General features: G+C 34.6%; 1 protein-coding gene across 17 annotated transcripts in view; it reads left to right on the top strand.

Annotated features, from left to right (window-relative positions):
• The first annotated feature begins 864 nt into the window (after positions 1 to 864).
• The window catches only part of LOC129301960 (uncharacterized), a 38,521-nt gene continuing 15,518 nt past the window's right edge, over positions 865 to 23,867 (top strand). For 8 of the 17 annotated variants that reach the window (XM_054940604.1, XM_054940600.1, XM_054940603.1 and 5 more), the window contains exons 1-8: positions 865 to 1,021; positions 1,238 to 2,762; positions 3,441 to 3,609; positions 4,905 to 5,806; positions 14,471 to 14,497; positions 15,644 to 15,736; positions 15,912 to 15,990; positions 16,150 to 16,240. In XM_054940604.1, coding sequence (XP_054796579.1) covers positions 2,418 to 2,762; positions 3,441 to 3,609; positions 4,905 to 5,806; positions 14,471 to 14,497; positions 15,644 to 15,736; positions 15,912 to 15,990; positions 16,150 to 16,240 — 1,706 coding nt within the window. In that variant the 5' untranslated portion in view covers positions 865 to 1,021; positions 1,238 to 2,417. Of the gene's footprint in view, positions 1,022 to 1,237; positions 2,763 to 3,440; positions 3,610 to 4,904; positions 5,807 to 14,470; positions 14,498 to 15,643; positions 15,737 to 15,911; positions 15,991 to 16,149; positions 16,241 to 23,867 lie in introns of those variants that run through there. The other 9 variants (XM_054940597.1, XM_054940594.1, XM_054940595.1 and 6 more) reach the window with 9 other exon arrangements.

Below are 23,867 nucleotides of genomic sequence, written 5' to 3'. Positions count from 1 at the left end.
CCCTCCTGCATCACCCACAATTCAATCAAACAAGATTCGTGATTTTGAATCACAATCGGCTAAAGCACAATAAGTTAGTTGTAACAATTTGAGGATGTATTTGGGGACGTAGAATGGTATGGGATTGCTTTGGGATGGACTGGAGGATTAGAATAGTGGTTTTAGGGAGAAAATTAGGTTCTATTGATGTTCGGCTGCAGATAAGATATGCGTTGTGCATGTTTGTTTGCAGGTATGCTTATTCTACCAAGTGATGTTACTTTATTGGATGTAAGGGACACACTACTCAGTGTTATGTATTTGTATTGATCTAGATGAATTGCATTTAATGCTATTGAGGAAAGTCTGTGTCTAAGTGTTGATTAATATGTTAAAGTGATTTGAGTGTTGATTAATATGTTAAAAGTGATTTGAATTGGAAAGCCCCATATAGGTGCCTCGCTTTCTATTTTACAGGCAGATAAGGTAGCTCTTTTCAAGATTCCATGTTTTCTTTTCTAATGTGCAATTTCCTTCTAAATTTCTTCAATTTCCACCCAAAATGTAGACTCCTCCCATTAATTTTCTATTGGATTTGTACAGAAGTTAAATTTTAATTCAAACAAAGTCTTTTTTTTTTTTTCAATTAACCCAAACAATTTAACTTCATCCTTCTAGATGCTTAAGGTAAACTTGAGCCAAAAATTGTACGGTAAGCCAAACACACTTTCATAAAATCATCTAATTTTCTCTTAATAAAAAAATCAGATGACTAATGAAAGCTAGACTATTTTTATTTAATTATATTTACATGCACTGTTAAGAAATTAGATTGATTAAAATTAAATTCGAACGAGTAATATTTATGGGATCAAAAGTTGAAAACCCTCCCCCATCAAAACACACCCTCGTCTTGTCGGGTAGGAGTGGCAGATTCATTCTCCGCTGGGCATTCACGCTTGGTCGAGCTGGCCGTGGGACGCTGTCTACCGTTGTCACTTGTCAGCCCTGCGTGGTTGTTTTCCGACAAGCATTGAAGAAGGTACGAACCCTAGGATTTTGTCTTCTCCCAAACTCTGGGGAGATTGATTTGTTCAGTCTGGTTTTGAATCTATATTTGAATTTGTTCACCGTGTCATCTGTTCACTGTCAATCCTGCATAGCACGCTGTCGCACAGTTTCTTGCTTTCTTTTAAATTTTTCATTTTAATTAATTGGAAGATCATAAATCGTTGGTGTTATCATTGTTATTCTTCAGTGGCTTGAAGGAGTTGCCCGAATCAATTGGCTTACTAAGGCATCTTCGTCAAAATATCTGGAACAAAAATTAAAAGGTTATGGTATCAACTACGCACATGTCAAAGATTTCAGTGGGACCGAGTGTAATATAAGTCCGCCTTTACTACCACGTATTGCTGTGCTTTCTTCTCTAGAACTACCATGTTGAACCCAGAGCGCTTATAGTGATGAGAGTTAGTGAATTAGTAGATGATGGATTAAGATCGTTGTTAAACACGGTGTATTGTTTGATTTAAGTGCTTGATCTATTATTATCTTGTTTTGAGATTTATTTTTATTTTTAAAAAGAGTCTGGTTTCTAAAACATCAATTTGCTCTTTAAAATATTTGTTTTAAGCGCATCATATTTATCAGAGGGATGCTTCATTGTTACTGTGCTGCTATATATGGCTATATATGATTGGCATATGTAAACATTTTGAAGCCCTTAGCTTGTTGCTGACAGGCTTTGTCTGGCCCTCTAAAATTGGTTTTTGGAAGGCAAAAGACACATACATATAACAGGCCTGGAAAAGGAATCGTTTTCATTATACCTTTAACAAGAAGCTGAGACAAGTACACGTGTAGATTATTATCTAGTTGTCAACATAATCAGTTGCATTTTGGTCATGTTTGTCCTGTTTTCTGGTTTTGTGACTGATGGATCTACCTTATTCATGTTGAATATAAAGTATCGCTTTCTTCTAATTCAGTGATGTGAAGACTATCCTATTGCCTAGTCACTTATGTCAGATCCTTCAATAGGAAATTCATTTGTTGCCTTTGTTTCACGTGGTTGACATTCCAATTTTCTTACTAATACAAGGTCCTTGTGTGCTTCAATGAGACTAAATTTTGTGTGTGATTTTGCAAACTGAATATCTTTCTCTATATGCACATATGCAAATAAAAAATGAGCTATGGTTTGGCGGTGGGAAATCTATAATTTTATGCTACTTGTATGTAGTGTTTGGGATTCGTGGAGAATCTTTATTTGCAATTTTGAAGTATGTTCACATTTGCATGTATTAGACATAGACATTGAACCTTTTTTTTTTTTTGGCCCCTAAGATAATTATTGACTTTTCCTTCATGAATATGTAACTCTTTGTTTTCAGACAATTTTATAAACTAGGTTGGAGGAATCTTGGAGTCAGAACATGACAGTAGATGACAAAGAAGAGAATATTGAATTCAAGTGGGGCAAAATGAAAGCAAGAGGTGGAAGAAATAAAGCTGTGATATTTTATGAATCTTTCACTTATGATGGTGTGGAGTATAGCCTTTTTGATTCAGTATATGTTTACAAAGAAGGTGAAGAAGAGCCTTATATTGGTAAACTCATAAAGATTTGGGAGACCTCTGACAAGAACAAGAAAGTGAAGATTCTTTGGTTTTTCCGTCCCTGTGAGATTCTTAATTTTTTGCCAACTAATGAGACACGCAACAATGAATTGTTCTTAGCTTCTGGGGAAGGCTTAGGCCTAGTAAATATCAATCCTTTGGTAATTGCAGCTTTAAATTCTCTCAATAACTATATTTTATATTTTATTGCCTGTTGTGTGTATAATGTTATATTTAGGTTTCTGCAATCTGCTTGGATATATGGTTATGCTTACAATGGGCTAACCTTGTCTAATTATTTTCCTCCCCTCCCTTGTTTGTCGATTTGATTGAAATAGTGCCATCACTGCCATGAACGTCCTTTTATTGTTTCGGTTTTAAGGATTTCTTGTTTGATATTTCTTTCCATTCTTAACAGTAAATGATTTGAATGACATGCATGAGATGTGTGCGTTTTCTTTTACAAGAGCATTGACGTGTTGAAGTCATATTCATATTGAAGTGAATTGTAAGAGTTGAATTTCGTGATATTTTGTTCTGGTTCAAGGGTTACTATCTAAATACCAGGAGTTTGACATTCCTGACTTTTTGCCGCTGTGAAAAAGAATTCCTTACTTTCTTAGGCTAGTCTTTAATGGATCTAATATTTTTTGGGGCAAAACCATTGTGTTATATTACTTGAATTATCTTGTCTTTGTTTTATTTTTTTGAATTAGTATTTTATTTTAATGCCCTCATTCTTATTTAACTTAGGCTGTGCAATGTTCTTGAATCTGTCTGGAATTGTATTACCTAAATTGGATTGGCTATGCATTCACTCGTTCTATATATTATGCCAGGAAGCTCTTGTTGGTAAATGCAATGTTATTTGCATTTCCAAGGATAGTAGGAATCCACAACCACTAGATGAAGAAGTGCAAAGAGCTGAATATGTATTCCATCGAGTATTTGATGTTGGGCACCGTAAAGTATCAGATAAACTCAGTGACCAGATTGCAGGATATGATGGTATTTGATCTTTCTTCTTTGAGCACTACCGGTAACAATTATGCTTTAAAATGTTCATAGCTTGCTATCATAAGATAGCACTACTCTTACATGCTTTGTTTTATGACTCTTTATTGTTTTTCTTGTAAAATTTTCAGTTAGAGTTACTCTTCTCTCTTGTGAAAAATGATTTAATTACAAGGCATTTCTCTCTATCAAGAAAACGCTTATAGATCTCCCTTAGTAGCATTGATTTGACTTACGTGTTGTCAAGCATTAGATCATCACCATTTTTTAATACCCATTTGACTTATTACAAATATTTTCAAAGATTTTATTTCAATGCCATTTATTTTTTGTTAAACATTATCAATTTAATTTATTTTAATTCTTTAATGTTTATAATAATACCTATATTGGTAAAATATTGGTTATTAGATATTTTATTGTTGAAATTTACTATTACCACTGTTACTACTACTGCTGCTATTGTTATCATATTGTATTGTTTAATTTTAATTTTATTTTAAAAATATCATGTTGAATAGCTTATTTTTTTAATATTTATTTATTTGTTATTCTGTAACACCAGAATTTGTTGAGTCTAAGAATTTGATGTGATTACATAATTTGATAAGTTTTAAAAATAGCTATTTTAATTAGTTAAGAGTATTTTGGTCAAAATGTGTTTAGTGGTGTTGTATATTTACATTTTAGGGGAGCTGGAGGAATTGTTTGTGATAGAAAGGTATGACATTCTTAGGGAATACTTACACTTAGTGCTTTGAGAAATTGAATAATTTGCTGTTTTGTTAGGGGAAAAAAAACTTACATGATTGTTAAGTGATGGTCTATGATGTAGTAATTGAACTTAGGCTGTTATTTTTAAACACCTAATTTATGTAGACATGGTTATGAGAGATCCTTGAACTTTGTGAAATCAATCAAAATTTATATCAATATATAAACTCAATCCTTTCTATTATTACTTTATTGTTAGATGCCTGTGAATGTCATCATGCATAGGAATCCATCTTGTTTTTGACTCAAGTAAATCTAGTTTTAATTTTAAATTTAAGTAAAATGTTAGTTCTGTTTTGAATCTTTTTGTTTTGATTAGTATTTTGTAGACGCTAAGTGGGCTTGTCTCCTTTACAAATATCTTAATTTTATACTCAATTTAACTGCTGTGCAAGTGACCTGAAAAATTCTCAAGAAGCAAGTGATGAACACCTAAAATATGGGAAAATTACTGTAATTCACTGTAGATTCAAATTCTGAATATCTTATGAAGTTGTTTTCTTTAATTGTTGCAGTTAAATGTTTACTTAACAAATTAGATAGTCAAAAACCAGTTGATCTAAAGGAACTGAGTATAGAGGAGAAAGAAGTTAGTGGGAAAGACATGGAAAGAAATGAAGTTGTGGTGCCTCCAAGTCAAGAAAATATTCAATATATGACTAGAGAGGAAAATGGCAAGTTTGTTGAAACATTAGTGACTAAAAATACCGAGTCTAAGTTGGGAGAAAAACCTGCCTCTAATGGAGGTTTCGGTGAGGCACGTAAATCCAACGTTGGATTTTCACCCACAATTAATGACAAGTCCATTCCAATGGTTAAGGCTAATAAGAATGAAGATTGTGATGCCTTTTTGGCAAAGAAAAAATCTTCTGACAAAAAACAACTGGCTTTGGGGGAAGGATTGGAGCGGCAGTTAGCTAAAGGATCTAATAGATCAAAACAGATCTCTGATGAGAAGATCGCCTTGACATCTAAGATTGGTGAAGGAGGAAAACGTGTAGCTGTTGGGGGTTCTGTTAGACAAGAATATGTTAAGGGGGATGGAAATTTTACACATGATACCAATGGATTGGTGGAGGACAAGCATGGTAAGAAGACAAAGCTTGGCGATTCTAAAAGAAACATGAATGTGAAGCAAGGTGATGGCATGCAATGTAGGAGACTCGTTCATGATGATGATGATAACGACATAGAGACTTTAGTTCCAAATTTAATCTCATCAAAGGACAAACACAAACTTCGACGGGAGAAAGATTCTAGTGATGGAGAGGGAATCCCTTCCAAGAGGTTGAAGCTTGACAATAAGCCAACAAAACTCTCTCATAACAAGTTGCATAAGGAATCTTCTACAAGATCTCCAAATGGGGAGCAAAAGATAGATTCTTGTGAATGTGAAGTTACTCAAAGACCTGATGCTGTAAGTTTTATTGCAAGGGCCCTCACTTTATGTAGTTCTTATTCTTATACTATATCTTGCTACTTCCGTACACTCTCTCAATTGTTCAAGATAGAACAAACCAGCTAAATTCAGCCTATATGGTTAGCTATTAGCCCAACTAGACATTTGAAATAATGATCTTAAACAAAAATAGTGTTGACCTACTATTTTGGGCAAAAGATGGCCTAGTGAAATTTTTATGTTGGCTGGCTTATGTAGCCTATTGAGTTAGTTGACCTTGAAACATAAAAATTGATGAAATTTTATTTGTGGAGGATTTTTTTCATCAATCATTTAGTTGATTTGGTATAATTCATTGACTTCCTTGTTAAAATGTATTAATTTTATATGCTATGTAGAAAATTTAGTATCATTTGACATGAGTCTAAGAGTAAAATGTGTTAGCCCATTAAGCAATTTTAGAAGACGATTCTCATTATCTGCTTTGGTTTGATATATTTAGGTTAAATAAGACTAGTTTTGCCTTAGCTATCTCAATAAATGTGGGATTATTTATTGATCATAGGTTGAGTAAAAAATATCTAAGCAGGGTAATAACATACTAGATCCTAGATAAGCATAAAATAAATAAAATATGCTAATACAAGATATTATTAAAAAAGTCTTCATATTTCCTCGAACACTTCTCCTTAAGTTGGTGATAATATGTTGATCATCCCCAACTTGCACCTTAGGTTCTCAAATTTGCCTCTTAAGTGATGATTTGTGAGTAGATTTGCCACTTGCATCCTTTTAGAGATATGTTCCAACTTTATTTTACCTGACTTTATCTTTATTGAAGTGTTTGTTTATCTCAACATTTTTGGTCCTATAATGGTGTATGGGATTATTAGCAACTCCTATAGTTGCCAAATTATCACGCCAAATTTAACAAGGATTGCACCTCCCTCTTCAATTTAGGTGGGAGCGTTATAGTTCACATTCTGGCACAAATCCTAATTGGCAATGAACGATAGTCAGCGTTTGCATTATTTGCCACCACTAGTTGCATTTTACTTCTAAAAGTGAGAAGACTAAAACTTGATTGGCTCAGTCCTGCAAGTGGGCATGGTTGATTGTAGTAATAAAATAACTTGGAATATTTGAGATGTTGAACTCATTGGGAGGTGATAAATTTCATCATTTCAATTAATTTCGATTAGAAAAGAATGAAAATTGGCAGACAATACTTGAGTTAAGAATTAAGAGAATAACAAATAAAAAGAAACTCTAATAATAAGATGAAGGTTTTCCTATCACTAGAAGTGTTAGGGTTTAGGATTCTGATAGGATAGAAAGAGAAGAAGAGAGAAGTAGAGTAGAAAATAGAGGGGAAATAAAAAAAGAACGATAAGAGATGAGAGGAGAAAAAAGGGAAACAGAGATAGAGAGAAACTGGAATATATTTATAGGGTTCTCCTAAGGATCCCTTATATAGGCTCCTTTATTAAGTATGTAACAAATCCCAACTACCTAACTAACTAACTAGAACTATTCATTCTTTATTTCTTTTATTCTCTACACATCAATACCCTCGCTTAAAAAACCCTTGACCTTAAGGACTAGATGCAAAGAAAATGTATAACCTAGCCATCCCTTTATCTAAAATACCCCTTGCCATCTCTTGGACTTCTATGAACTCTGATCCTTTGTGCAGTGTTAGTTGGAACCAGATCTTTAAATTCAGGAGAAGTTCAATGAGTTGTATTTGTACTTTTTGATTTTGCGAACATCTATGGCCTTTGAAGAATGGCTTGTGACAGAAACAAAGATTCTTAATTCGAAGCTTATCAACCACTTCTTGACTTGACTTTTTTATAACTTTCGAGTTATGTTTTGAAGAAGATGATCCCATTGTTGGCAAAACAGAGGAAGCAGATCTGTTTGCTGATGAAAAAGAGTGATATTTAAGCGAAAGATCAAGCTTACCCTTAACCAAATGAGACCCATTACATCCAGTTGTTTTCGCCTCCCTTTCCTTTGTCTATAAGTGTGACATACTAGGAGAAGAGTCGAGAAGGCTGAACTAGGGTGATTTTTCCCCCTTGCGCTCATTGAGCGCATTAAACTCTTTGCCTGACTTCTGAGCATGAATTTCTTGCAAATGAGTAAGGCTTCTAACGCTTTGTAATCTAGTGGGCTTTAAAAGCCGAACAAGCCTGGCATACTGCTACCTTAAGCCCTTAAGATAGGATTGGACTTGGTAATCTTTTGCTAGGGTGATAGTCATGCTGGTCTGGTCTTGGTCTGTGATGGTCACCCCTGCCATTAGAGGTTGAGCCGCCATTGTTGCATGAGTCATCCATAGAATGAACAAGTTGGCAACTTGTGTTGTTAGGGGTTGCATTTGGGTTTCCAAGGTGCAAAAGCACTCATCATTCTGCTTTGACATTTGTTTAAGCACATCCTAGGAATGTGTTGCAAGCTAAAAGGTAAGAAGGAGGGCTTTGGATACCATTGACATGGTAGAAAGAGAAGAAGAGAGGAAGAGTAGAAAATTGAGGGGAAATAGAAAAGAAAGATAAGAGACGAGAGAAGAGTGAAAAGGGAAACAAAGATAGAGAGAAATAGAATATATTTCTAGGGTTTAAACATTAGGCATAGCATTTGATTCTCCTAAGGATCCCTTATATGGGCTCCTTTAATTTGTATCTAATCAATCCTAATTGTCTAACTAAAACTATTCATTCTTTATTTCTTTTATTCTCTATATATTAGATTCATTCTAACCTTTTGACTTGACTCTTTAATCAATTATAGTGACAACTATTCCTAAATGTTTTAATATTCTTTCAAATTCTTTATCCCTTTTTAATTAATGTTGAATTTGTACCCACAATACCCAAACAACTAATTAAACCACAAAGCAATAGTCACCGCAAATTCTTTGAACTATCTCTAGCCTAGTCTTTTGTGTTTATTTCTCTAAATTTGAGCTCATTTTTCACCTCTTAGTCCATTAAACTCACCTATAGATCAGATATTATGTTGATTAGGCACAATTTCCTATAAAGCGCACGAGAGATAACTATAATTGAAAATATATTCTTAGATAAAAATTTCAGAGTCAAAACAAGTAGTAGAAAATAGTTTTCCAATTGAGCTACATTCTGACCCCCAATTAGGAAATTTATATACATGTAATTACGAAAATAGCAAATAAGACAATTTTGAGGTCCCCAATCATGAATGACAAATTAGAAGAAATTAAAGAATAAAGGAGAGGAAAGAATTTAGCCTAAAACACTTCGTAATAATTTCACTCTTAGCCTTTAGGATGCTCCCTTGGGCTCCAAATATGTTACAGAATTTTTAAGGTACTCTAAGTAGTGCTGGGATGCCTTTAGAGTAACTCTAAGAGCCTCCTAATTTATAATACTCAGCATTTGGTATTTGCTTATCATTCTTAAATCTAGAGTTATTTTTTTTTCCTTTTCTATCCTTCCCCCTTTTTCTTTTCAAAACATCGCTAGATTTGTTTGTTCTCTCTCTCTCTCTCTCTCTCTTCTTGCCTTAAAAACTCTCTTTGCCCCCTTCTCCTCCGGCCTTCTGCACATATTGAAGTTGCACATGTTCTTTTACGTCCTCACTTGCAGAACAAACACTCTTATTCTTCCTTATGCATTGAAGATATGTTTTTGAAAACTCCCCTTGATGAAACTCATAGTTGGTGCTGGATTCGACTTGTCCTCTCATCCTTTTGGTTGATGGCTGGTGTCACTTAAGACTTTCCTTTCTTTGGTTGGCGCTGGTTATCCGTATAGCTTACCCCTTGCAACTTAAATGCAGATAACTGTGTTTCTTTGCTGCATATCCGTGGACAGTTATGTCTATAATGCTTTTTCTTTGCTCTTTTCCTAAATGAATGAGTTTCCATAAGCTTGCAAAGCTAAAGGATGACCACAAGTGAAAGTTCTAGCAAAAAGAGCCTAATTTAATCATGTTTTCTTTCATTTTAGGGTCTACATGTGGGTATTTTACCTGCAAAATTTAAGCATATCAATTTCCCCACACAAATGTGCAGTACCTTGTAGTTGATCATTTCTCCATGATAGATCTTGCCCATTTAGCATCTTTAAATTTCAACCTCCCTTGTTCTGCCTTCTCAAAAGACAAATCTGTCCTTTGCACCATCATTAGACACCTAGAAGTTGTATAAACTAGCTGTATGTGTTATTTTTGGGGTTTACTCATAAACTGGCCTACTACACTCACGGAAAAACTAACGTGAGGCTGAGTGTGAGAGAGATATATAAGCTTACCTACTAGTCTTTGGTGTTGTCCTATATCAATAGGTGCACCCTCATGTGTGAGTTTTTGTTTGTAGGTAGTCTTCATAGGTGCTTAGATGGTTTGGCTCCTAGCATCTCCATTTCTTGCAACAAGTCCAAGGTTTATTTCCTTTGTGATATTGCAATTCCCTTGCTTGTCCTTTCTACTGTTGTTCCAAGGAAGTGTCTTAAGCTGCCTTTGTCCTTCACATCAAATTTAATAGCTAAGGATCTCTTTAGATTATTTGTTCCACTCATCATCACCTACAAGTATTATGTCATCAACATATACAATCAACATAGATAATGTGCCTTTAGGTGAATGTCTTACAAACAATATGTTGTCAATCTAACATTGTGGGTAACCAAGTTTTATAACCACTACCTCTCAAACTAGGCTCTATGTGATTGTTTGAGCCCTTAGACATAGAGTGACTTATGTAGCTTGCATTGCTCGTTAGAATCACTTAGATCTCTCAATCTTGATGGTACCTCCATATATGCCTCCTTTTCCAAGTACCCATTCAGAAATAAATTCTTGATGCATGATTGGTGTAGTGGCCATCTAAATTGGGTGTTAATGATAGGAAGATTTTGATGGTATTAAATTTTGTAGTAGGAGCAAAGGTTTTTTGGTAATCTATGCCGTGAGTCTAAGTAAATTTGCGTGATATCTACTAATGCTACCATTTGAGTTGCATGTGATGTTGATGCCCACTTACACCCCATTGTAGATTTCCTAGTGATATCATATTAAGAAGAGACTTGGGATTTTCATTGACTTGGAAAAAAGTTTATGATCGAATACTATTAGAAGTGTTATGAAAAGCATTGGAAAAGAAACGTGTTCTTGCTGCATATATTTGAATTATAAAGGACATATATGAGGAAGCAACAAATGTGAACCTCTAGAGATGACATAAAGGACTTTCTTACAAGGATAGACTTATGTTGGGGATCATCCTTGAGTCCATACATGTTTGGTATAGTTATAGATGTTTTGATTGAGCACATATAAAAGGGAATCTCTAACTGTAAGGTTTTTTGCAGATATAGTTTTAATTGAGAAGTCACAAGAAGTGGTTAATTTTGAACTTGAGTTATGGATATGGGTATCGGATTCATAATGTTTTCACTTGAGTAAGAGCAGCAACATTCATATGTGTGGCAATTTTAACAAGATGCAGGTTAGAAATGATTTAGAGGTAAAAATTGGAGAATAGATCATATTACAAGGGTCAAAGTTTAAGTATCTATGATTAATATTACAAATGTCAAGCATAAGATACAAGATGGGTATTGGAAGTCATCTGTGGTTATGAAGTGGTTACCATGCTTAAAAGGAAGTTTTACCAAGCTACTATGAGGTCAACGATACTACATTGTAGTGGATGTTTGGATAGTAATGTTAAGATAGATGTTTGATCATATTAGAAAAGACCATATTTGAAATGATCATATACAAGAAAAGTTAGCATGGCATTTATCAAGGAATGGTGATAGAAAATTGATTAAAATTGTTTGGATATGTGTAAAGATGGCTGTTGACAGTGCTATTAAGGAGAGTTGAGCTTTGAATAGATTAGGTGTGCACATGACCCTTGCCTAATCTACTTGCATAGCCCTAGATGTAGAGGGTGACAAAGAAGAATGCCGTTAAATAGGATAATAGTTAATTGTTGATAAGGCCAAATGACATTTTGTAATACATGTACTAACCTCATTTAATGTAATAAAGCTTGTTGTTGCTGTTATTGCTTCTAATTCATCTTGAATAGCCTTTTTTGCTTTAGGTCCTTTATGGCCTCTTAGAAGCTTTCCAGAATTTTTCTCGATAGATAACCTTGCAATAAAGACTTGCAAACTAGGTGATAATCTATTTTAGGAAATTAAATTACTAATAGAATGCAAATTACATTATCATACATACTTTAGGATTGGCTTACTCTAACTCCTTAGAACTTGGGTTGGAGGAGGATTTTTGACAATTCTTAGGACACTTGATGTATTCTTCCATGATAGGTGGCTTTTCTTGCTCCTGATTATCTTCTAGGTTCCCTTTTCCCCATTTGGAATAGACTCTCACTCTTTGTTTGGTACTTGAGAAGAGTTTTTAAAGTAAGTGAAAGTGAAAATGGAAGTGTGGCGGTAGTGAGGTTTAAAAATATGCTTGGTATGGATGCGGAAGTCTCATGTAACTTTTATTTGTTATGTATATTTATAAGATTAGATTACCATGATACACTTGCCAATTTTTTCCTTAAAAAAAGCCTATTTTGAGTTGTTTTTTCCAAGCCATTGTGAACCACCATGCAACAACATGGAATCAATTCACCAACCCAGCTCAACTAATCAAATCCAAATTTCCATTAAGCCTAGAAAACATACACAACAATCAATCTGGTTGCATAGTAGATCAAATCACCATGGCTAGACAAACATTGTTTTTTAAAAGAAAAAGGAAAGAAAAGAAGAGGAGGCGGAGGGGAGTCGTTGAACCAATCTATCCAAGAAGAGGCATAATGGTTGCAGCCGTTCAACCTTAGCCTAACATCATGGTTGTTAGCCATCATTGATATTTTGTTCATATTGTTGCTCTTTACCAAATAACTACCTTTAGACTTGTCGAACATAGGTATATTGAACCCTCTACAAAGTAGAACTAGATCTACAATCTGGGAAGAGTTTAAGGAGATGAACTTGATCTACGCACCTTGAAGAAGCCTATAGTGATGGTGTCTTAGATCGGAAACGAAGATTGAAGATTGCTTGCCATCAGTGAAGGTGATGCAGGCTGGTGACGGCATTGGAGATGGAGGACTTTAGTGACACTGTCAGAGATGAAGGCCTTTAGTGATAGTGTCGCCACTCTTTATTGATCTCTTACGACAGCTATTGATAAGTAGAAGTGTCATATGCTTTGGCTTCCATTGATTTCGGGAGACATACATGGGTGTAGGGTGCAACTCGATTCTATTGATTTTGATGGAACTCCTCTTCTTTGGAAGCACAACTAATGCATGCCAAATAGGCTAATTTTTGAGTTCTAGGCCCAATTCCTCTTCCATCCACTAGAGTTCCTGTGTGCCGGATGTGGCCTTAGTTTGGTAGTGTTAGGTAAATTCTTTCTATTGCCTCTTGTACTAGCATTTCCTTCTTATACATGACCATCCATCTTCAGGCATATTTCTGCCATTTTTGGGCCATCCTTGACAGTTTAAGGATATTTTGCTAATTTGTTTATGCATTAATGGTATTGGTGGAAGGCATGGGATATGGTTCAACTACAAGTTCAAGGCTTGTAGGTAAAGGTAAAATTCTGGCCCACTATTGATGGAATTTTTCCTAATGATTTCCATTCATCATCCAAACTCTGTCTTGAGGGGCTGTCTTGGTGTCATAAGGTTATTTTCAAAAAATGTAACATTCTTAGTGACAAATTGTTTTCTCAAGGTAGGTGAATAGCAATTTGCGACAGTAGTTAGAAGGAAGATTGGGCTATGTATAAGTACTTCTGGTTAGTTTGTAATAGGTTTTTGATTGATAGAAAATTTGAGTTCTGTTTCATCTCTCCCTCATTTCTCCCTGCTCTCTCAGCTCTTCTTTCTTGTCTCTTTCCGTTCTATCTCCTCTCTTCTTTCCATCTTCTATCCATTTTTTACTCAACAGATTTCCCTTTGCTTGAACATAAAGCATTATACCTGAAGGCTAGTGAAGATATCTGTGGCCATTCAAGCAGTGTGGAGTGATCAGAACAGGTGGAATTGCTGGCTGCACAACGTGTGACATAGAATGTGTGACTGTGGGCTTGATGCCAAGGTCTAGTTTTCAACAACCTGAGTGTTAAGACCATACCCAAAGCAACACATGATGAGATCGGTTTAGGCTTTGATACCATGTTAAAATTAGGGGAAATAGCTTGAGGCTGTTGTATTCTTGCATCACTTTATTCACCATTACATGTAGATAAAGTTTTTACGATGAAGCAATGCTTTACCTTGTGATCCCTGAAAGATTGAAGAGAACATTGAAACAATATAACTATCTAATTGGGCTACATTTTGAGAGAGTAAAAGATTTATATGAATCAGAGGTTACATCTTACCTTGTTTTGAAATATATCTTGTCATCTTGTTTTACTAAGAGGATGAGCTTGGTGCTTCTTGTAATGAATAGTTATGTAATATATTCAGTGGATATAGATATACTGGTTTTTGTCTATGCCTATACAGATTTTGCTGCATTACTATTAAGTTATCAGTTTTTGTTGAGATTATTTTCTTGACTTTGGTGCCTGTCTTATTTTTTATGTACTTTCATTCAGTAAGTTTGGAATCATTACACTTTATTTTTCATTTTCATGTGTTGGCAGGATAAAAGCAAATGGTTCAAGGGGCTTGTAAGTCTTATCTTGCTGCTGTTCTCTTGTAACAGATTTAGATATTATTTTATTTGCTTGTGTTATTCTATTAGTGCCCATTTGGTTATTGGAAGAGATGGAACTGGGTTGATAGAGGAAAATATGGACTAAAATAAGGCCATGGATTGATAGAGGTGAGAATGATAGAGAGAGGGGAGCCATGGAGTAACAGAGAGGGAGCAATAGAGATTGATGGTCTCATTCATGTCAATCCCCATTCCCACATCTCTATCACTCCATGGCTCTCATCTCTCTATCATTCCCATATATCTATTATTCCATGACCTTATTCTAGTCAATTTTATTCCCAATCAACCCCTTTCATTTCTTTCCAACAACCAAACAGACCCTTAGTTTTGGATGGAGTGTTAGAATCTTTCATGCTTTTCATTGAGATTGAGTGAAAAATTGGAGCTGAGAATGTGGTTTGGATTGGCCTACCATGAGTTGTAAAAAAGTGGATCAGGATGGGCCAACCTACTTTTTAGTAACCCAACCTATCAAGGGTGGCTAGGGGGGTTGTGGAGATCAACTCACATAACACACCATAATTTTTACAAAATAAATTATGTAAGTTTAAGAGTCTAGATTTAAATCGTATAATATATGTATACATTAAAATCCTTAAACGTTAAACATGGAGTATCCTTCATAGTTTAAATTTAAGTATCATTCCATCATTCAAACATAAAATATGAAATCTTTCATAGTTGAAATTTGAACATCAAGATCAAGTCAAACATAAAATTATCCTTCTAATTGCAACAATTTCATAATTTCTCATCAACACCACTATGTAAGTTATGCTTAGATAAAATAGTGACTTTTGATTTTGAATTTTTGTCATCAGCTCCATCTACGACATATGATGAAATGAAGACTTTTATTTTAGTTGAGAGAGAGAGAGAGAGAGAGAGAATTGTGGGTTAAGTAGGCCAATCCATCCAATTCACAGGTTAAGTGCTCCATGCTATAATTGACCCACTTTCAAATGGTTTGCACTTCTTGAAATTGACCTACCCTTTTTGGTGGGTAAGGTGGAACCAATCCAAAAGGTTGGGCCCATATTTTCAGCTCTATGAAAAAGTCTAACTGATGTATGAATGTTCGATGTACCATTTGTAGCCTTGGGAAGAAAGAATGAAATCTGCACATGAACAAGGAACACTTGTGCTGCTTCAAAATTTGGATCCTTCTTTAACTTCTCAGGAGGTAGAGGTAATGCTCGTTCTATGTAGCCATCTAGGTTGTTAATGAAACAATCATCCAACATCAGGGTGTCAAAATTATTCATTGTTAAATGTACTTCTTCATGGGTGATATTGTCTCTATTTAGTGTTTTGTGGGAAGGAAGTATGTTGCTTAATATGCTTGAACCCTCGTGCTATGTCAGGATGTAGTCTGGCATGCATTTCAGGAACATTGCACGGCAAAGATAATCCAAGCAACTGCATTTTCTAGCCCCCATTCTGGTGAGCATTGGAATCTTTTGCTATGTTTCATAGAAGTTTTTTTAGAAGAATCTGCCGTATATTCACCTACTAAGGTCACAAGCTTTAGCTATGTTACACTATAGCAATGCTTTATCCACATCCCTTTGGACCAGTAATGATGTGTTGAATATGATGTAGGTCAAGCTTTTGTTATATTTAAAAGAAGGGAAGCAGCGGAAGAAGCCATAAGAAAATTAAGCCAGAGTTGTTTATTGATGTCAAATGGACGGTATGTCCACACTTTGATTGGGGAACCATATTATATCATAAGTTGATAGCTGTAATATCTTTATGCATATTCTAAGATATCTTGTATTGGTGCATACATTTCATGATTTTGTTATAATTCTTTTTGCTTCGATCATTTTGTGAAAATTGAGGTGAGGTAGTTTGTAGAAGTAGATTTAGATGAATATAAGTGGAGGTGGGATGGCGTTTGTGTTTAACAGACAATTTATAGTGCTGTCTTACCATTTGCTCATCTAAGAGTGCAAACGATGATGGAGATGGCGGTTAGTGACAATGGTAAATGGAAAAGATGCGCATACAACAAGGACTTCATATGGTCTAATTATGGTAGACGAGGAAGGTGGAGGGGACAACATCTTTTCCATGAAATGTAGGGTGGAAAGGTGGCATGTTCTCAAGTATAGGCTCTATCTAGGATTTGACAACGGTTGTTTGGTACCAATAGTACCATGTTTGGCAACAATGGTAGTGTCAATATCTTTTAAAGCAATTGTGGCTTTGAGATGAATAGAGAGGAATTTTTCATGATTACTACATTAAGGTTGAATAGAGGGCAAAGTGGTCATAATTATGGAGAATCAGGAAGGATATTAGATTTATCGCATGAGATAGGCTTGAATAGATTATGATTAAGAGGATCAGAATATATTTATTATAAACTTAAAGGGAAGCTTTATCGAACTACTATAAGATTAGTAATATTATTTGGGAATCTCAGGGAAGTGCTAACATCATGTGGGAGGATATGACTAAAAAGATACGGGAGGTTGTAAAAGTAGTTTTGAGAAAATCAAAAGGTTTTGGTCTGAGAGATAAGGAGTCTTGATGGTGGAATAATAGTGTACAGGACAAAATCAAGCATAAGAAGAACTGTTTTAAATCCATGCATTTGTGTAACAATGAGGAAAATTGGGAAAGGTACCGTATGGCTAAGAAGGAAACTAAGAGAGTTGTGGATGAAGCTCGTTTTAAAGCTTTTGAAGAATTTTATAAGAGTCTTGAGACGAAGGAAGGAGAATGAAATATTTATAAGATTGTTAAGAGTAGGGAAAAAAATCAAGAGATCTAGAACAGGTAAGGTGTATAAAGGATGAAGAAGGAAGAATTTTAGTTACAGATGATGAAATTAAAAATAGATGGGAGACTTACTTTTCCAAACTTTTCAATGATGGAAAGGGTTCATCTAGTAACTTGGAGGATTTAGTAACCGATGAAAGAGAACAAAATTTGTCATTCTATCGAATAATACGTGATAAGGATATAAAGGAAGCTCTTAAGAAAATGACAAATGATAAAGCCAACGAACCTGATTGTATATCTATTGAAGTGTGTAAATGTTTAGATGAAGAAGGGGTGAGATGGTTAACTAAGTTATTTAATGTGATTTTACGGTCCAAGAAAATGCTTGATGAGTAGAGAAGAAGTGCATTAATTCCTATTTATAAAAATAAAAGGGATATTCAAAATTGTATTAAATATAGAGGGATTAAACTTATGAGCCACACAATGAAATTGTGGGAGAAAGAAATTGAGCATAGGTTGAGATTGAAGACAAGTATTTTTGAGAATCAGTTTGGTTTTATGTCAGGTAGATCGACTACAGAGGCGATTTATCTACTAAGGGGATTAATGAAAAAGTATTGTTGTAAAAATAAAAATTTACACATGATTTTTATTGATTTGAAAAAAGTTTATGACCGTATACTAAGCGAAGTACTTTGAAAAGCCTTGGAAAAAAAGGGAGTACGGATTGTTTATATTAAAGTCATATAGGATATGTATGAGGGGGTAAAAACTATTATAAGAACGCCTAGTGGTCAAACAAAGAATTTTCCTATAAAGATTGGACTATATCAAGGATCATTTTTGAGTTCTTATATGTTTAACTTGATCCTAAATGTTTTGATGGAACATATTTAAGGAAAAATTCCCAAATGTATGCTCTTCGCGGTTGATATAGTTCTTATAGTAGAGACAAGAGAAGAGGTTAATTGCAAACTTGAGTTATGGAGGACATTAGAGTCGAAAGGTTTTCGTCTGAGTGGGAGTAAAACAAAATATTTATATTGTAAATTTGATAAGAGACTAGCCGACAGTAATTTGGAAGTGAAATTGGGAGATTAAATTATACTTCAAGTGAAAAAGTTTAGATATTTGGGAGCCATTATTCAAAATGATGGCGAAATCAATGGGGATATTTTACATAGGATTCAAGTTGGGTGGTTTAATTGGAAAAAAATTAAAGGAGTTATTTGTGACCGTAAGGTACCTAATAAATTTAAAGGTAAGTTTTATCATACTGCTGTTAGACCGGCCATGTGATATAATAGTGAATGCTGGGCGCTAACGGGACAACAAGAGCATAAAGTTGGAGTAACAGAGATGGAAATGTTACGATGGATGTGCGGACATATACGTAAAGATAAAATTTGAAATGAGCACATATGTGAAAAAGTGAGGGTAGCACCTATTGAGGAAAAAATGGTAGAAAATAGGTTGAGATGGTTTGGGCATGTACAAAGAAGACTACAGGAGGCACCATTGAGATAAGTGAAACATTTAACTTTGAACCCGATTAAGAAGGGTAGAGGAAGTCTTAAGAGAACACTCCTAAAAGTTATTGAACGCGATCTCTTAATTAATAATATTCCTAAAAGCTTGATAAGTGATAGAACACAATGGCATCTTGCAATTTATGTAGCCGACCCCACCTAATGGGATAAAGGCTTGTTGTTGTTGTTGTTGTAGTGAATGTTGGGTTTTAACGGGATAGCAAAAATATAAAGTTAGAGTAGCAGAAATGAGAATGTCGAGATGGATATGTGGATATACATGTAAAGACAAAATTTTAAATGAGCAAATATGGGAAAAAGTTGGTGTTGCACCTATTAAAGGAAAAATAGTAGAAAATTGTTTGAGATAGTTTGGACATGTACACAAAAGACCACGGGAGGTACCTGTGAGGAGAGTGAAACAGTTGACTTCAAGCCTTATCAAGAAGGGTAGATGAAGGTCAAAGAGAATACTTTTGGAAGTTGTTAAGCGAGACTTTTTAATTAACAATATTTCTAAAAGCTTAATAAATGATAAAACACAATGGCATTATATAATCTATATAGTTGACACCACTTAGTGGGATAAGGCTTGTTGTTGTTGTTGTATTACTCATTAATTTTTTGTCTTATGCATATGATTTTGAATAAGATAAACATTATATCAAAATACACACGGATTACTCTTCCAAACTCTCTTTTTCTCCATATTGGAGCCTTGGTTTTTTTTTTTTTAAGGTTGGACCTCATTCCAACCCTTTATTTTTTCCCTAAAAACCCTAACTTTATTGCCCTTAGATTAATCAACCCAGAAGTCCAGCAACCCATCTCCATCACATCTGCTTCCAAGCATTGTCGCAACTTTTCTTTCCAAATTTGCTTAACTGGCATGTTATGGCATGTCTAGGGCTATTTTTCACTTTGCATCATTGCCGTTAGCGTGTCTCTTTGGTTTCCGGGTGTGCTTTTTGGTTTTGCACTCTGTTATATTTTTCCTATCCCTTCTCCTTATTGTCCGTTTAAGTAGAGTTGATAATTTGGACAGGCTGGGCTTATTCGGATCAGGCTCAATTTAGGCTGAGCTTATTTTGATTGGGTTTATAGTATCCTACTTCTTCTAAAAAGTTCATATAGTGAAGCCAGACCCTAACACCTTCGAGTTTCGGGCTTATTCAAGCCGGCCCGAATACCTGAAACTTTTTAAAAATATTTTTGTTTATTTTTTTGAACCAAATTTAATTTTTAAATAATAATTTATTATTTTGTTGTGTTATGTGTAATTTATTCATGAATTTTTTTTTACTTGTAAATTAATATCTTAGTTGTTTAAATATTTTTCTTATCACGGTCATATATAAATATTTTATATATTTTAATTAAATTATATTATTTTAATTATGATTAAGTTGATTTCAATTCAATCACGGTTATACTACAAACTTAAAATTATTGTCTCGATTAATTCAAAGTTTTTAAAATTTTTTGGGTAAACAGTACTTTCCATTTTTACAAATATGAGAAAAATAGAAATCATTATATTATATAAAAAATCATTTAATAATGAGAAAAATACTATTTTTTTGGAATTTTTTTTTAACTTTTTATAATGTTTAACCTTTACATACAAGGGTTTTTACTATAGTTTATTCTTAATTTTTAACCAAGTATGACGTGAACGATAACCAAATAATTATCCAAGAATATTGTTCTATTTATTATACTTATCTAGTAGTGGAGTTGAAAATTTATACATTTTAGAATTTTATTTTTAAAATTACTTTTAATTTTTTTACTTTAAAATTAATTATCTTATTTTATAAAAAATGTAAAATATATTTTTTGGAACGCAAATGATGTATAGGATTCAACTTTTTTAAAAAAATTGGGTCTTGAAATATAAAAATTAATATTAAAATATGTTTTAAATATTATTTTGAGGTATTTTATTGATTAAATATAATGAAAATATGAAAATATAAATATTTTTAATTTTTTTAAAAAATAACTATAGTAATGCATGCAAATGTATAGTATTTTAGTATAAAATGACATAAAATTTATAGATTAATTAACATTTATTTTATTTTATATAAATTTTTTAAGAAAATTTTTTATTCAGGTATCCAAGCCATTAGGTTTGCGCTTGGCCCGAATTTTCTTGGGCCTATTCGGGCCTCCTGAATAAGCTCGAACATTAAAAAAATATTTTTTTTGGCTTGGCCCTAAATCTTTTTGGCAGGTTTGGGCTAACCTGTCAGGCTTGACCTAAATTACCGGCTCTAGGTTTGAGTTTTAACCATGTCTTCAAATACAACGAAATCTAGTGGATTCTCTTTTATGTTTGGCAGCACTACTATCATTACCTCTGAAGAATTATGTGGGCCTTCTAATTAATCATGTGTGCCTTTGTTTATATGCGGTTTAAGAGAGAAGGCATCTATATCATTAAAACCCAAATTGCTTTTCCTTGTCCAATTCTTCCTTAAGAGCCACTCACAATAGTTCTCAGACTTTTTCAATAGCGAAAGATGATGATTGTGGATAGGTGTCAAACCTACTTGTTAACAATGAGCTTTTGGATTTTTCTAGGAGTGGTTATGGTAAGACAAAACAACAATCATTTGGTCTCAACAAAATTCATGAAAGAATGGCGATAGCGATGTGGGTGATGATGTTGCGATAGGTCATGGTTGGAACTTTGATGCAACAAGAACATGATTGTAGTTCAGGTCAAGCATGATGCAATCTCAATGTAATCGAGGGAGGGGCAGTTTTGGATTATCATATTATAATATGGATGGATTAGTCACAATACAACAAACTAATGCTCTTCCCCTCCTCACCCCCCTATGTTGGAAGAGGGGCTCCTCATCCCTTCATTTTGGAAGGGGGGCAATTTTTATGATCCAAACAAGGGGGAGGGAGGGGAGCCCTCTCCCAGAACCAAATAGGGTGTTAATGTCTAGAGTAAGGTTACTACGTTATACAGTACTGGTAGTTGATATTATGAGGTAATTACTGCCCTTGTTAGTCTAAAGCCACATATGTTAGCTGCATTGAGTCTCTTGAGACAAGAATTTCAATCTCCAATGCCCATCACTTTTGAAATCTTGGAGAGAGAATGGGACTAACTTTTTGTGGTACTAATTTTATAAAATCTTCAACCTACACTAGCCCATCTTTGAGATCAAATTCTTGGTGGGTCATCTCTCCTTATACTAGATGACGTTCTCTCTCATCTAGTGTGGCTCCCATTCAACAACTTGAATGCTATAGAGATAGCTTCAAATGCTTTAGGCCTCGTTTCACATAGTTCTAACCATGGTGGAGGAGGATGTGATGGCTCTCGTAAATGCCCTCAATGCACTTATTGTCACAAAATGGGATATGCTCAGACTGTGGCTATAGTTTCCATGGGAGGCCCTCTAACAATGCAAATGTTGCTCAAGTATCTCTTGACTTCTAATCATAAGTGCAACGACTTGCATCCATTCTCTTTACTGGAAATGGCTATGAAAAGTACCTATGATTTCGAGCCACTGAACAGTCATCACATGTTGTCTTTGTTGCCCAAACCAGTAATTTTTGTTACTTGCCTGGCTCACTCCTCTCTTGGACCATGGGATATTGTCTCAGGTGCTTCAACTTGTGTTTGATAATATGAACTTTCTCCCCAATTTCACTAATTAACTTGTGGCAAACTAGGAATGAAATTTGGGTTCCATGAAAGAGACCTTTCCTTCGGGCTAGCCAAGGAGGCCCACTTTTATTATAAGAGGAAAGCAGGCTTCCAAGATTCTTTATTGTGATTTTATCTCTCCTTCCTTCTTAAAAGTTTCTCTCTAGTTGTCCAACCCGTCACACTCAGAGGCAATGTCTAAAGACTGACCAATACATCAGCTAGTTTGCATCTCTCAGGTCAAGTCAACGAAATGTGATTCTTTGCTGTTTGTTATGTGCTGCAATCATGAGGTGAAAAGAGTTCTCAATGTGGATGACATTTCAGCCGAAGTAAATTTAATGTCCAGCATTGTCAAATTAATTGGTTTCTAATTTGAATAATGCATTTGCTTGAAAAGGTTTGGAAAACCTGAATTATTTTCTAGGAAGTCGTGAAGAAGATTGGTTTTGGCAGCATTCACTTATCTCGCACTATTTTCAAGATCTCCTTAAAAAGGCTATTATAGAAGAAGCAGAGTCTATTAAGACACCTATTGTTTCTGATACCGAGCTATCTGCTTATGGTACTGGTGAAGTGGAGAATCCCAAGTTATATAGGGATGTAGTGAATGCCTTCTATAATAAATAACCATTACTTTACTGGCCAAATGACGTGGCGGTTAATAAAGATTGTCAATTAATGCGCAAGCCCTTGCAAAGTCATTGGGCAGTGATGGAGAGAATTCTCCAATACTAGGTACATGAGATAATGGGATTTCCATAAAAAGCCTACTGATCTGAGACAACCTACAGTGATGCACATTGGGGATATGATATTGATGATAGGCATTCTACTTTTGGAGGTAGGGTGTTTCAGTGATAATCCTATAGCTTGGTATTCAAAGAAACAGACTGTGTTTCTAGATTTTCTAGAGACTGACTATTGCACCTTAGCTCATGTTGCTGAATTATCTTGGATACAGATTCTTTTGTCACAACTTGGAATGTTATTGGATTTGATCAAGTTTTCTACTTTGACCACCAGAATGCAGTCCTATTAACTTCAGATCCTATTCTAGATGCAAGAACCAACCATGTAGATTTGGACATTCATTTTGTCAAAGAAAAGGTGCAGAGGAAGCAACTGGTTGTAGTTCATATTTCAGCTAAGGACCAGAAAGCAGATGTGCTTACAAAACATGTATCTCATTTTATTTGTATATTTTAGAGACAAACCGAGTGTTGGACCAGAGTATATTTGTAGGGGCATTTGAGGGTAGTGAGGCAGTTGTAGCAGTTAGAGACTCAAGTTATTCTTATAGTAGTTAATCTGTTAGACTCCTGTGCTCTAGCATACGATGAATAATACGCCCAATTCTCCCACGTTCTTTCTGT

Source organism: Prosopis cineraria, unplaced genomic scaffold (assembly GCF_029017545.1).
Source record: "Prosopis cineraria cultivar Desert tree isolate PC_DT_omini unplaced genomic scaffold, ASM2901754v1 PC2, whole genome shotgun sequence".
NCBI lineage: Eukaryota > Viridiplantae > Streptophyta > Magnoliopsida > Fabales > Fabaceae > Prosopis > Prosopis cineraria.
The sequence above is the reverse complement of the archived record's forward strand: the minus strand, read 5'-3'. Positions and strand labels throughout refer to the sequence as shown.